The sequence below is a fragment of the Pyrus communis genome, chromosome 3 (genome assembly GCF_963583255.1).
Source record: "Pyrus communis chromosome 3, drPyrComm1.1, whole genome shotgun sequence".
In the NCBI taxonomy this organism is placed as follows: Eukaryota; Viridiplantae; Streptophyta; class Magnoliopsida; order Rosales; family Rosaceae; genus Pyrus; species Pyrus communis.
This window is the reverse complement of record NC_084805.1, coordinates 17,355,537-17,368,880: the sequence shown is the minus strand read 5'-3', so window position 1 is coordinate 17,368,880 and position 13,344 is coordinate 17,355,537. Positions and strand designations below refer to the sequence as shown.

Genomic DNA, 13,344 nt, shown 5'->3' with positions numbered 1-13,344 from the left:
TGGGTTTGATTGAGCGCTATCTCTAGCTCTGGTCATTTGGCTTCAACTTTATTAAAACAGTAGAAATTTTTAAGACCGTTTTGATGGCTTTCTTAATACGTGATACCTTGTTGAGCAAACAACATCTTGGCAACATTTTTATTTGTTGCGTCTTATTGCTAAGTTGTAGTGTCAGCTTTGGTTTTGAGAGTGATATCAGCTGCCTTAAAAGCATAAAAGCCTCACTTGAAGATCCTTCAGGCTACTTAAGCTCATGGGATTTTAGCAACCACACCGAAGGCTTCATCTGCAAATTTCTTGGAATCGAGTGCTGGCTTGCAAACGAGAGCGAAGTTTTGAACATCAAGCTTTCGGATTTGGGGCTAAAAGGTCACTTTCCTCGGGGCTTAGCTAACTGCTCATATTTAACTGGCCTAGATCTTTCCGGCAACAAGCTCAGTGGACCTCTTCCTGAAGATTTTGGTAGAATCCTAGCGTTTATTACGACTCTTGATCTCTCATCGAACAGCTTCGATCTCGGGGAAAATCCCCCGCAGTCTTCCGAATTTTAGCCATCTGAATGTGCTTAAGCTTGAAAACAATGAGTTCTCGGGTGAAATTCCTGCACAACTTGGCCAGCTCAAAAGGCTTAAAACATTTAGCGTGGCCAACAATCTTTTGTCTGGCCGAGTTCCAAACTTCGGTAGCCATACTGCAATCACTGCAGAAAGTTACGCAAACAATGCTGGACTTTGTGGGAAGCCCCTGAAGCGTTGTCAATCGACTCTAGTTAAGGCTTTGGAGTCAAACAGTGTTGTTATTGCAGCATCAGCTTGTTTTGGATTTGCTTTTCCTTTTTCTTTCTGTTTTTTCCTTCAAGAGCTCCTAGTGTGCGTCGCTTGTGGGTTTTCTATTGAGGATTTAAACTTTGGTAGCCAGTAACCTTTTTCCTTTTAAGTTATGCTTCAGTTAAATTATATGCAGAGTTCTTGTTCCGAAGCATTTTCAATGTACCATGAAAGTCCTCAAGTGATATTATATTCCTCTCAAATTATATTATGCATATGTTGATCTCTCATCGAACAGCTTCTCGGGGAAAATCCCCCGAATCTTTCGAATTGTAGCTATCTGAATGTGCTTAAGCTTGAAAACAATGAGTTCTTGGGTGAAATTCCTGCACAACTTGTCCAGCTCAAAAGGCTTAATACATTTAGTGTGGCCAACAATCGTCTATCTGGTCCAGTCCCAAATTCCGGTGGTTATGTTCAGTGGCAGGACCAGAAATTTACAACAATGGGATCATAAAATAGAAGCTTCCAAAAATTCATCAAACTTTTACTTATAATTGTTAACTTAGAATTTTTTTTCTACAAAATATTCATTCCAATTCTATCAATCAATACAAAAACCCTAAAAATCCCAATAAACCCAAGATGAGAAAAATATTGACATGATTTGGATTCACTAATACAACCAAGTGCGATGAAAGGTGCTTGAATGAACTTGAACTCCAAGGAAGCATTGAATTAGGAGATATAAAGCCTAAATGGAAAAGGCATTTCTGTGTTTGATAAGTATTCAGCTTGCTTGATAAGTCTGCTTATTTCATGATTTGTTGACACATAATATAATAACGAAGAGAATGTCGAAAATCGGTCGATAATATGTCGGATTCTTTTTGTTGACAATAATGATTAGTCTTTTTTTTTTTTTTTCTCCAGTCGACAATTAGTTATTTTACACACACATACACACACACACAAATATATATATATATATATATATATATATATATATATATATATATATATATATATATATATATATATAAAAGCAACACATATTCAATAGCCGAAGTAATGGAATGAATATTTTTCTCCTTCTCGTCCTCTTTTGTACCATTGTATGTATAGTTATAGTTAGACATTGTGGCTTTAGGAACTTGCTCATCGACTCTATTATGTTGTGGTGTGTTCTTAGGTATTTGTCAATTTCACCATGTGTGTAAGGAAATTGGCCACCTCTGCTGTCTCTGCATCATTAATCGATCTCCTCGTATATGATAGGAAAGGAATTATCTTCGGATCTCTTCCATCAAATCCACCCCATCAATCAATCCGGACATTTAAAATTTGATCAACGGCTAAAAACAAAAGACCCCTTTAAAAGTTATAATAACTTTAGCTATGAGATCAAATTTCAAAAGCCTGAATTAATTGATGAGGTGGATTTGGTGGAAATGATTTGGAAATGATCCCTTTCTCTCTTAGATATAGAAGCAAAAGTGGAGAACTTGGACCCCTTTTTGGGTTTAAGAAATAGAGAACTTAAGAGTGAAGATAGGGCGTGATGTGGCAAAAGTACTTGTGATGTAGGACAAGAATTAAGTTATTTCACAAGTAATAAAATTAAAAAGAAGCGGGGACAATCATGAAAAGTAATTGAAAATTGATAATTCATATGTTAATAGATTATTTTATAATTATAACTTAAAAGTGAATGTTTTGGGATTTTTAATTGTCTGGATTGAAGCAATTTTGGTTTGGTATGTCTGTTTTGGATCTGTAATATATAGGTTCAAGGAGAATGACGTGAACTACAAGACTCATTATGTTGCAACGAGCCCAGGCTGAATTCAAGCGAATTATGTCGTTTACCATCTTTTCTTCGGATTTTAATAGTTTAGGACGTTTTCATATTTTTATATTTGTTTATTTTCTTTCTTATTTGGTTTTGCTTTTTTTTATCTGTCCTTCCCATTCGAGCTCCTACCGGTGTGCTTTATTTCATCGTGTGTCACGAAGACTGAAGTCAAAACAAATCTAACCAGTAATTTGTTTCAAATCGTGTTCGCAAATAATTTTGTACTTGAAAAAAGAGAAATTTTACAAAACATTGATTGTTTTTTTTTTTTTTTTTGTTGGAAAAAATACGCATTATCGGACTACTAGTTCATTGGGAAAGGGATCCGGATTCTTTCCACCAAATCCTACCAATCAACAAATCCGGACATTTGAAATTTGATCCAACAGCTAAAATTATTATAACTTTGATAGGAATTCCCCATTTTTAGCCGTTGAATCAAATTTCAAAGGTCTAGATTTGTTGATTAGTAGGTTTTGGTGGAAGGAATCCAAGGAGGATCCCTTTCCGTTCATTGAATTGCATAAAAGAGGAACACAAATAAATAAAAGAACAATATTTGGATTTTGGGTTAAGCTGTCAATTGTCCAAGTCATCCCTCATCTTTTTACAAGAAGGAATGACCTTAAAACGAAGAAATGATTGACTGCGACATATTTAATTTCGTCGTCTACTTATTTTATAACACCCTACTTTAGTCATTACTAACAACGGTGTCCGCGCGATGCTGCGGGTTTTTAAACAGCATAAAACATGTAGAAGGTTATGTATACAACTTTGCTTAATTCAATCTATTTCCAACTCTGCCTAACTCAAGTAATAGATAAAAGTTTGTTTCTTACTGAAATATACGAATTTGAATGGAATGTATCAAAGAAGTATAGAGTGGAGCAAACCTTGTAATTTCTGTAAGCTGGGCAGCTGGAATACCAATAGTGATATAATTTGACGGAATCTGGCTGTAATTAAGCTTGGTTGTTCCTTGTAAATTTGTTGGAAAATGTAGTAGTTGGCTTGAAAACAACAATCAAGAGCGTTGAACGAATCAAACCTGAATGATATCAAGTCCAATCTTAATTATGTACCAATGGTGAACTTATATTTCACAGGCACCATGAAGCATATAAGTTTAACCAAACAATGAAAATCCAGCTAGAAGTGTCCATGTTTAAACATTTGAAACAAATAGAAGTCTAGTGAAACAATCAAAACCCAGTTAGAAACCTCAATGGTTGAACTCACAAACTATGTAAGTTTATGTTGTATTAATTCATGCACATCATTGCCCTAAAACAACTGAAAATGCTAAGAAAGGTTAGATATACATAGGATTTTGATGCTAAAAGCAGTACCTGAAGTGGGCAAAAAAGTTGGACAGTGCAGTGGACTTGAGAACTTCTCCATGAGATATAAGACATCATTATGGGCAAGAAATTCGGAATTTAGTGTTATGGTTGAGCGTATGGAAACAATATAAATTAGAAAGAGAAGGGGGACAACTTGAACACATATTGGAGGAGTTTTGACGCTATCTTTTATCAAGTAGGTGTAAAATAACTATTCATATCTGCAAAGAACATCTAATAGAAACTGAGAAAAACAAAGCAAAGCAATTAAAACAATCTTATAATGCAGTTTCACACCATCACAATAAACAGATTAGTAGAAAATGCTGGCAAAACAAAGAATAACAAAAAGAAAAAACATGCAATTATCATAATCCAAAATCATTTAAGTAATTAATCCACATTGGAAATCACACAATACAAACCCAAACCAAAATATATCATGCGAGACATTTTATTTCTACCTTTGTTATTGCGTCTTTATACTGATCAATAGCAGAATTGCTTTCTTTTGAACAATTTGCGAAGGGCAATTTTTTAAAAACCTGCAATCACAATATATAGTTTTAACACGACAAAGAGGGAATTACAGTTTCAAGAATTTATAACAGCAAAACAATTACCCCATAGCGATAACATTGATTATTAAGATATATCTCTTAATAAAAATGAAAGAATACACATCAACAAAAAATGTTAAGTTTTTGTCCTTTCAGATCAATACACATTAAAAATTAAGTGATACAATGAAAGTGAAAAAGAATAGGCAAAAGTGATGAAAAAAACAACGGTCCCAACTCTTGGATCGTCGATGATAACAGAGACCAACACCTGAAGAACCAGATTCAATGAGAAGGAATAGGAGGAAGAAGAAACGACCCAAGTTTAAACATCATAGAAAAGAAACTGATTTCAGTACCATAGAGTTTGATTTGGGGATGTCTTTTCTTGTTAGACTAAACATATAAACCAAGATCGTGTAACATGAATCACAGCCATCCAAACACAAACTGTAGTTCATAACCTTTGTACAAAGTAGAACTCTTACCTGCAGATCCAACTTTTACACAAACGCACAACCTCCCCAAAAACCAAAAATAAGGAACGAAAATTTGGCGGCAAATTTTGTGAATATTTTGCCAAATAAAGCTCGAAGGATTTGAGAGGAATGCAAGATTTTAGAGGAACAGAACACAAAATAAAGATGGATCGAAGCACAGATTGGCGAGAGAGAAAAGCCAACAGAAAGGTAAAGGGAAGAAAAAACCTAGTCGTTCTTTGTACTGCTTCTCCTTATATCAATGAACTATCATATTTCTCAAAAAGAAAAATATATATGTAATTATAGTAATGCAGGAGAACTTGGTCCCTTACTTGATAACATTAGATGTTTAAACAATGAAAAACAAATGTTAAAAGCCCATCTGCCTTCTCAAATTTTAAGATATCCATCTAAATGAAATCACACAAAATCAACAAACAATTCATCAAAGCACTCCTGCTTTCTTAAAATTTGACACATTCATTAAAATGAAATCATACAAAATGAAACTTCAAAAACAAAAACACAAATACACTTATTCAAATAAGAAATGCATACACAATTACGAAGGAGTGGAAGCAAGGAAAGCAAACCCAAACCAACAGCAGCCTTCCAACTCCTATCAAATCTCAGTGGAGGGAAATCATACCCAAACCAAACACAAAATCCGCTTTTAGCAGGCAAGGCCTAGATAAACTGGCATAACTCACCGCAAAACCAAACAGTTAATGTTTCATCCAAATCAACACAAATTCAAAATAACAACTCACACACAGATGTTAGAAAACCAACCTGAGTTGAATAAAACTTGTTTGAACAATGATCTGAAGGTAGGCTGTGCCCAGATTACACTAAAAATTCGTCAAAAGGCCGGTCAAAAACCTAGAATTGCGACGGAAAAAGAGGAAAACACTCTGAAACTCTCGCGTCAGCGATCGCAAAATTAGAAAGAAAAAAAAAAACGTTTGATACAAATTTTATAAGCTTTCGCAAAACAACGATAAATCAAAGGTTTACAGCGATGCAGAACCCCTTTGGAAACAGAGAACCCAAACCATCAGTGACGGATCCAGGATTTTAAACTTGGGTCCCAATAATAAAGGTCAAAAAATTTATAGATAAAAATAACATCGAAAAGTTAAATATAATACATTTCATTCAAAAATCATATGCAAAACAACATTACAAGCTATAAAATCCTAATTCAAGTGTCCACGACGAGGTTTCATAGTTTGAAAATGTTCCATGATAGCTTCATTACCGATACATGAAAAACATCTTTCTCAATGTAAACAACTAAGCTGTCATTCAACCATTGATCTCCTATTTTGTTGCAAAGTGGACTCTTAATGATATTCATAGCGGAAAATGCCCTCTTCACTGAAGCAGTTGCAACTGGTAAAACCAAAGCTAACTGAACAAGCAAATATACATATGCAAATGTTCGATGCAACCCTTTCTCCACCATTTTCTTAGCAAGCTCATTAATCTCCCGCAATTGAGAAAAATCATTATCAGAACGCACAAAATGGGAACTCATACTTTGTAGGCCTACAAGGTCCCATTTGCAAATATGCTCTTCGGACCTCATCTTGAATATTAGAAGGATAGTCCTTCATTCGAATTTTTTTTCCCGGGTCTCTCTCAAGATTATTAAAATCAATGTCACACTCATTTTGTCGTGAACTCGAACTACCCGAACAAGTAGATGGTGCTCCTGGCTTTGGCTTGAAAAATCTTTTCATATTTCTTATTTCTAAACTACACATTTAACCAAAAACACAAAACATATACCAATCAACCAATAAACAAAAATTCCATCTAAATTTCAATGATAAAATGAGTATACAAACATAAAACATATCAACAATCATATCAATAATAGACTAAAAACTCCACCAATATCTAATATAATTTAATTGAGATTAGATTAGAATACCAAAATATTTACTTGAATTTTAAACCAAATGGTGGTGGCTTGGAGAATTGAAACAAGTGAATGTATGATATTAGAGTAATGTAATTATAATATGGGATTGGGTGGGATTAGAAATTTAGGGTTTTGGAATTGGGTGAATATAAGAAAGATGGGGGGATTAGGGGACAAAACAGAGGAATGGGGAAAGGACTCTCGGGAAAGATGGCTCGTGTGGGGCTAGGCCTTAAAAAAGAGAGTATGGAATCATGGACAAATAGCACCGTTTGTCTCAGGCTTTAAACAAATAAAAAATAAAAAATTAAACAAATTAAACAAATTGGCCAAAACACTGCGTTTTGGACCAATTTTTTAAAAGGCCTGTTTGTTTTCTTTCTTCTCCCCCGCGGCCCTACTGTCTTCTTCTTCGTTGCAAGCTGCAACCTGCAGCACAAACGTCATGGTCAAGTACGAGGGGTCCTCCAAAAAATTTCTAGTAGAATTTTAGAATCGCCGAGGGGTTTTGGGACCTCCCAGGTCCCTCTATAGATCCATCTCTGCAAACAATCCCCCAAAAAAGAAAAACCAGAATCTGCAGTGAATATTTTACCAAAACTAAGAACAGAAGATTTAAGAGAAACTAAAAGCAAGAGCAAAACCAGGAGAGAAGCAGAGATTGGCGAGAGACAAAACACAAACCGAATGGTAAAGCGATGAAAACCCAGTGGAATCGTAGAGATGAACGATGATCGACATATGGATCAAATGGGTAAAAGCGGCTTTTGACAATAGAAAAAGAGAAAGCAGCATGTTCTTACTAAGACCATCTCCAGCAGAAGGATTTAGAAAGCTAGAAGACCCAAAATAGCCCGAAAATCATCTCTAACCGAGGGCTAGGCCAGAAGGCTTGTGGGCCCCACGGAATCTAAAAGGGCCAAAAGGCTGGCTGGCTGGCTGGCCAGAAAATAGAACAATCATGTTGTTTAATATATTTCTGTTGGTTATAACCGATAGGATTGCTTAAAAAAAATTTGAATCCAACGGCTAGCTGAAGTCAGGTAGCCGTTAATTTTGAATTTTTTATTTTTTATTTACAAATATTTTTCCTATAACTTCTATTTTTAAATTCTATTTTTTTTATAACTTCCATTTTACAAAATTTGTTTCATATTTTTTTAAAATTCTATTTTTTTTTCCTATAACTTCTATTTTACAAAATTTGTTTCATATATTTTTTTATAAATTCCATTTTTTTCCTATAACTTCTATTTCACAAAATTTGTTTCATATATTTTTTTTAAATTCTATATTTTTCCTATAACTTCTATTTTACAAAATTTGTTTCATATATATATTTTTTAAATTCCATTTTTTCCTATAACTTTTATTTCAAAAAATTTGTTTCATATTTTTTATAAATTCTATTTTTTTTCCTATAACTTCTATTTTACAAAATTTATTTCATTTTTTTTAAATTCTATTTTTTTCCAATAACTTCCAAAGCCATTATACAACATTAAATTAAATTAATTAACATGAAACAACATTAAACAATATGAAACAACATTATATAACATTAACCAACAGAAAAATTATACAACATAAAAAAAACATTTAACAACATGAAACTTAAACAACATTTTTAAAAACATTTAACAACATAACGCCTACTCCATGCTTCTTTTGGCCCAAAGATGTGCAACAAGATCTTCTTGCAGGTACTTGTTTGTGGCACAAGAACGTATCATTTTATAGCGCCTCATGTACTCATTTATAGAGATACTATTAGTTCTTGGATTGAAAGGAAAATTAGGCCCATCATATATTTTTTCACGAGCCCTTCTTGACCTATTTGGATCTTCTTGGTCGTCATCGACTCTCCATCAATATACCCATCTCACTCATCCTCCACTATCATATTTTGTAATATGATGCAAGACATCATGATGGAGTCCAAATTTTCTCGACTCCAACCTCTTACCGGTTCGCTGATGATCTTCCACCGTGCTTGTAAAATATCGAAAGCTCTCTCAACATCTTTTTGGTATGCCTTTTGCTGTAAGGTAAACAACTTTTCCGGGTCATTCCTAGGGTTTGGAATTGCTTGGACAAGTGTCGCCCACTTTGGGTAGATGCCATTTGCCAAGTAATACCTCATATTGTATTGACGGCCGTTGATGTAGTAGTCAAGTTGAGGTGCTTTACCTTCCATCAGGAGATTGAAGAGGGGTGAACGCCCAAGAACTGTAATGTCATTTTGGGATCCAGGGATTTCAAAGAAAGCATGCCAGATCTATGTGTCATATGAAGCAACCACCTCTAACACAACAATTGGCTTTCTCGACCTTCCGCTAAAGCCTCTTTGCCATCTAGTGGGACAATTCTTCCAATCCCAATGCATGCAGTCTAATGACCCTATTATGCCCGAAAACCCACGGTCTTCAGCTTTGCAAAGGACCCGATTCAAATCTTCTTGATTTGGCTCGCGGAGGTACTCGTCTTTGTAAACCTAAACAATTATGTCACATAATTGTTCAAGAGTATCAAGGCATGTAGACTCTGACATACCATGGGTTTCATCCATCGAATCAGCTAAGGAGCCATAGGCCATCATTCGGAGTGCAATGGTAACCTTCTGATGAGGTGAGAAATCAAGGCGGCCTACTCTGTCCCGCTTCTGTCTAAAGTATGGATTGACCTGCTGGACATCATGAAGTAAACGCTTGAAGACATGACGCCTCATCCGGAAGAGACGTCTGAAATCCTCTTCTATGTACACTAAGTTGGGGTTTAAGTAGTTGTTCATCAGATTGGCATGCGTCATTGCTTTGTTTCATGGTTTGTAAGAGCGACCAGTAATAGAGCCACCCCATTGAGGTTATTCCTCAGTTGGCTGACACACCATGGCTGCAGCCATGACTGTTGCTCTGTTTTATTTGTTGTACCTTACTTGAACTTCTTCATCAGACTCCTCATCTTCTTGTCTCATTTGTGCCCATTTTTCTTCTAATTTGGAATTGGATGAGGACCCCTAGTTGGAATCTGAAGAGGATCCAAAGTTGGAATTCATTGCAAACTTGAATTGAAAGAGATTGAATTCAAAGTTGTGTGAATTATAGCCCAATATCCACCCTATTTATTGCAAAAAAAAAAAAATTCAAATCCAACGGCTAGCTGACATCACTTAGCCATTGGATTTGAATTTAAGTTGTAGTTTTTAAATAATAAATTATGTTTGGCCCTATGGCCATTTGGCCCTCAGTTGGAGATGGAGGCAAATATGGCCATTACTGTTCATTAAAAAAATTAATATCTTGGAGGACGAGAGGGCTAAAATGAGTCATCTGGCCAACCCTTGGTTAAAGATGGCCTAAGGGGGGCGTAGTCAAACTCGGATTTGAGAGGATTTTAAAAGACTTTAAAATCCTAGTATAGTCAATTAAAGGATTTTAAAGGATTTTAAAATCCATTCAAATCTTGGTGTAGTCAATTAAAAGATTTTAAAGGATTTTAGAATCCATCCAAATCTAAGTGTATTAAAAAAATTAAGATTTTGGAGGATTTCATTAAGTTGTGGATTTTGTGGGATTTGAGAGCAAAAAGTAGATATAACCAAGATTAAAAAGAATCCAATCTCACCCCCCCTGGGATTTCAAATCCTTCCACCACAATACGTTCAAATTCTTTAAAATTTATATGAATTTTGTAAGAGTCTTTAATCCTCTTAAATCCTATCAAATCTATCACTTTTAAAATCCTTTAAAATCCTTTAAAATCCTTCCGTCTGGACACTATAGATCAATAGTAACACAAAACTGGGTTATATATAATATTACAATTCTTTTCAATTTTTATAAAAAAAATTCTCTTTGACATGGTAGTCGAGAAAAAAAAACATGAACGTACAACCACTCTTGCATTTAACTTATGTCTTGACCATATGGACATTAATTTTCTGGTTGAACTTTCTTTCCGAGTCAAATTTCTGGGTTCTTTCATATTCTCCAGTGTTATTAAAAGCCAAAGAACTTGTGGGTTTGATTGAGCACTATCTCTAGCTCGGGTCATTTGGCTTCAATTTTATTAAAACACTAAAAAAATTTAAGCCGTTTTGATGGCTTTCTTAATACGTGATACCTTGTTGTGCAAACAACATCTTCTTGGCAACATTTTCATTTGTTGCGTCTTATTGCTTACTTGTATTTTCAGCTTGGGTGTTAAGAGTGATATCAGCTACCTCAAAAGCATAAAAGCCTCACTTGAAGATCCTTCAGGCTACTTATGCCTTTCATGGGTTTTAGCTATACCACCGAAGGCTTCATCTGAAAATTTCTTGGAATCGAGTGCTGGCACCCAAACGAGAACAAAGTTTTGAACATTAGGCTTTCGGATTTGGGACTAAAAGGTCAGTTTCCTCGGGGCTTATCAAACTGCTCAAGCTTAACTGGCCTAGATCTTTCCGGCAACAAGCTCAGTGGATCTCTTCCTGAAGATATTGGCAGAATCCTTGCGTTTATTATGACTCTTGATCTCTTATCGAATAGCTTCTCGGGGAAAATCCCCCCAGATTCTTTCGAATTGTAGCTATCTGAATGTGCTTAAGCTTGAAAACAATGAGTTCTCGGGTGAAATTCCTGGACAACTTGCCCAGCTCAAAAGGCTCTAAACATTTAGTGTGGCCAACAATAGTCTTTCCGGTCCAGTCCCAAATTTTGACGGTCCTGTTTCATTCGGACCGGAAAGCTATGCCGGCAACTCCGGACTCTGTGGAGGCCCGTTGAAGCCTTGCCAGTAGAAGCGTGGTACTATGGTCAAAGTTTGGAAGTCGAATGATGTAGTTATGGCAGCAGCTGGTTTTGGTTTTCCCCCTTTTTTGTGTTTTTTCCCTGCGAGCTGCTAGCAGGGTGCTGTATTTCATGGTGTCTCACGAGGATTTAAGTCGAAATAAATCTGATCAGTAATTTGTATCCAATCGTGTATGCAAATAATCTTGTACTTGAAAATGAGAAATTTTTCGGCGTGACTTAAAAACTATGAATTAAGAAAGAGCTAGGTAGTTCCTGGGATTGACATATGAAGGAATAATATGGCTGAAATATTTCATATATTGAACAGAGGGTAAGTGGCCCATATATATACAAATACAAATAGAAAAGTCAAACCCTGATTCTAATCCTATAAAGCCGTGATCCACAATTCATGGAATAGCCTTCTCTAGTTTAGACTAATACAATATTATACATTAATTACAATATATTCTTAATACTCCCCCTCAAGTTGGAGAGTGAAGATTACGAACGCCCAACTTGTCTCGCAGCTTCACAAATTGATCCTTCCCTAAAGCCTTTGTAAAAATATCAGCTCACTGAAGGAGTGTAGGCACATACATAGGACGAATTATACCAGCTTGTAATTTTTCTCGAACAATATGGCAATCTATCTCAATATGCTTGGTACGTTCATGAAAAACAAGATTTGCTGCGATGTACAAGGTTGCCTGATTATCACAAAATAATGAAGCGGGAGTTTTCTGGGGAACACGTAAATCTTGTAATATGTATCGTAGCCAAGTTTTTTGTAGGCAAGTATTTGCCATAGCACGGTATTCCGCCTTAGCTGATGACCTAGACATATTATCTTGCTTCTTGGACTTCCAAGAAATAAGTGAATTGCCAAGAAAAATACAATATCCCGTAACTGATCTTCTGGTGGCACGACATCTTCCCCAATCAGAATCACAAAAAGCTTTCAAGTCTAGATTATTGTTGGCTGAAAATAGTATACCTTGACTTGGAGTGCCTTTGATATATCTAAGGATTCGCATAACTGCATCCCAATGCGGTTTCCGTGGCTTGTGTATAAATTGGCTCAAAGTACGAATAGGATAAACGATGTCCGGTCTAGTAACAGTGAGATATATCAGTCTCCCAACTAACCTTCTATATTTAGTTGGATCATTCAACAATGCTCCATTTGTGGGTGTAAGTGCTAAGTTTTGTTCCATTGGAAAAAGATCTGGCTGTGCACCGAGTAACCCTGAGTCTTGCAGAATATCAAGTGCATATTTTTGTTGTGACATAAAAATTCCCTTTTCCGAGCGTGCGAACTCAATTCCCAGAAAATACTTTAAATCACCAAGGTCTTTGATGCGGAAGCGTTTGAAAAGGAAGGCTTTGAGTTGTTCCATTTCTTGGATATTATTTCCTGTGATACGTATGTCATCAACATAAAGAAGAACAACAGTGATTGAAGTACCTCGAACCTTGGTGAACAAGGAATAATTCGCTTTTGATTGATGATATTTGGCTTTTTGAATAGCATCTGAGAAAGTGGTGAACCAAGTTCTAGATGCCTGTTTGAGTCCGTAAAGGGACTTTTTGAGCCGACATACAAGATTCTCCCCCTGTTGGCGAAGACCT

At 35.7% G+C, this 13,344-nt stretch overlaps 1 protein-coding gene, 1 long non-coding RNA gene and 2 pseudogenes across 2 annotated transcripts; 2 read left to right on the top strand and 2 right to left on the bottom strand.

Moving 5' to 3' along the window:
- LOC137727457 (probably inactive leucine-rich repeat receptor-like protein kinase At5g48380) lies at nucleotides 1–959 on the top strand (annotated as a pseudogene).
- Nucleotides 960–2,878: 1,919 nt separating this feature from the next.
- Nucleotides 2,879–5,993, bottom strand: LOC137730178 (uncharacterized). Its single transcript, XR_011068096.1, has 2 exons — nucleotides 4,433–5,993; nucleotides 2,879–3,673 (listed from the first exon to the last, which is right to left on the bottom strand). It is a non-coding gene; the product is annotated as an uncharacterized lncRNA (long non-coding RNA).
- Nucleotides 5,994–6,235: 242 nt separating this feature from the next.
- LOC137728320 (uncharacterized) lies at nucleotides 6,236–9,749 on the bottom strand. Its single transcript, XM_068467140.1, has 3 exons — nucleotides 9,494–9,749; nucleotides 8,907–9,169; nucleotides 6,236–6,424 (listed from the first exon to the last, which is right to left on the bottom strand). Exons 1-3 carry the CDS (start codon nucleotides 9,747–9,749, stop codon nucleotides 6,236–6,238), a joined length of 708 nt encoding a protein of 235 aa, XP_068323241.1.
- A 79-nt stretch (nucleotides 9,750–9,828) lies between these two features.
- LOC137728319 (probably inactive leucine-rich repeat receptor-like protein kinase At5g48380) lies at nucleotides 9,829–11,822 on the top strand (annotated as a pseudogene).
- The last annotated feature ends 1,522 nt before the right edge of the window (nucleotides 11,823–13,344 follow it).

Coding starts and splice junctions, on each gene's coding strand:
- LOC137728320 (XM_068467140.1), bottom strand. CDS start 9,749: ATGACGCATGCCAATCTGATGAACAACTACTTAAACCCCAACTTAGTG. Junction 9,170..9,493: donor TTCGATGGATGAAACCCATG/GTATGTCAGAGT, acceptor ATGACATTACAG/TTCTTGGGCGTTCACCCCTC. Junction 6,425..8,906: donor GGAAGATCATCAGCGAACCG/GTAAGAGGTTGG, acceptor TTGCTTGTTCAG/TTAGCTTTGGTTTTACCAGT.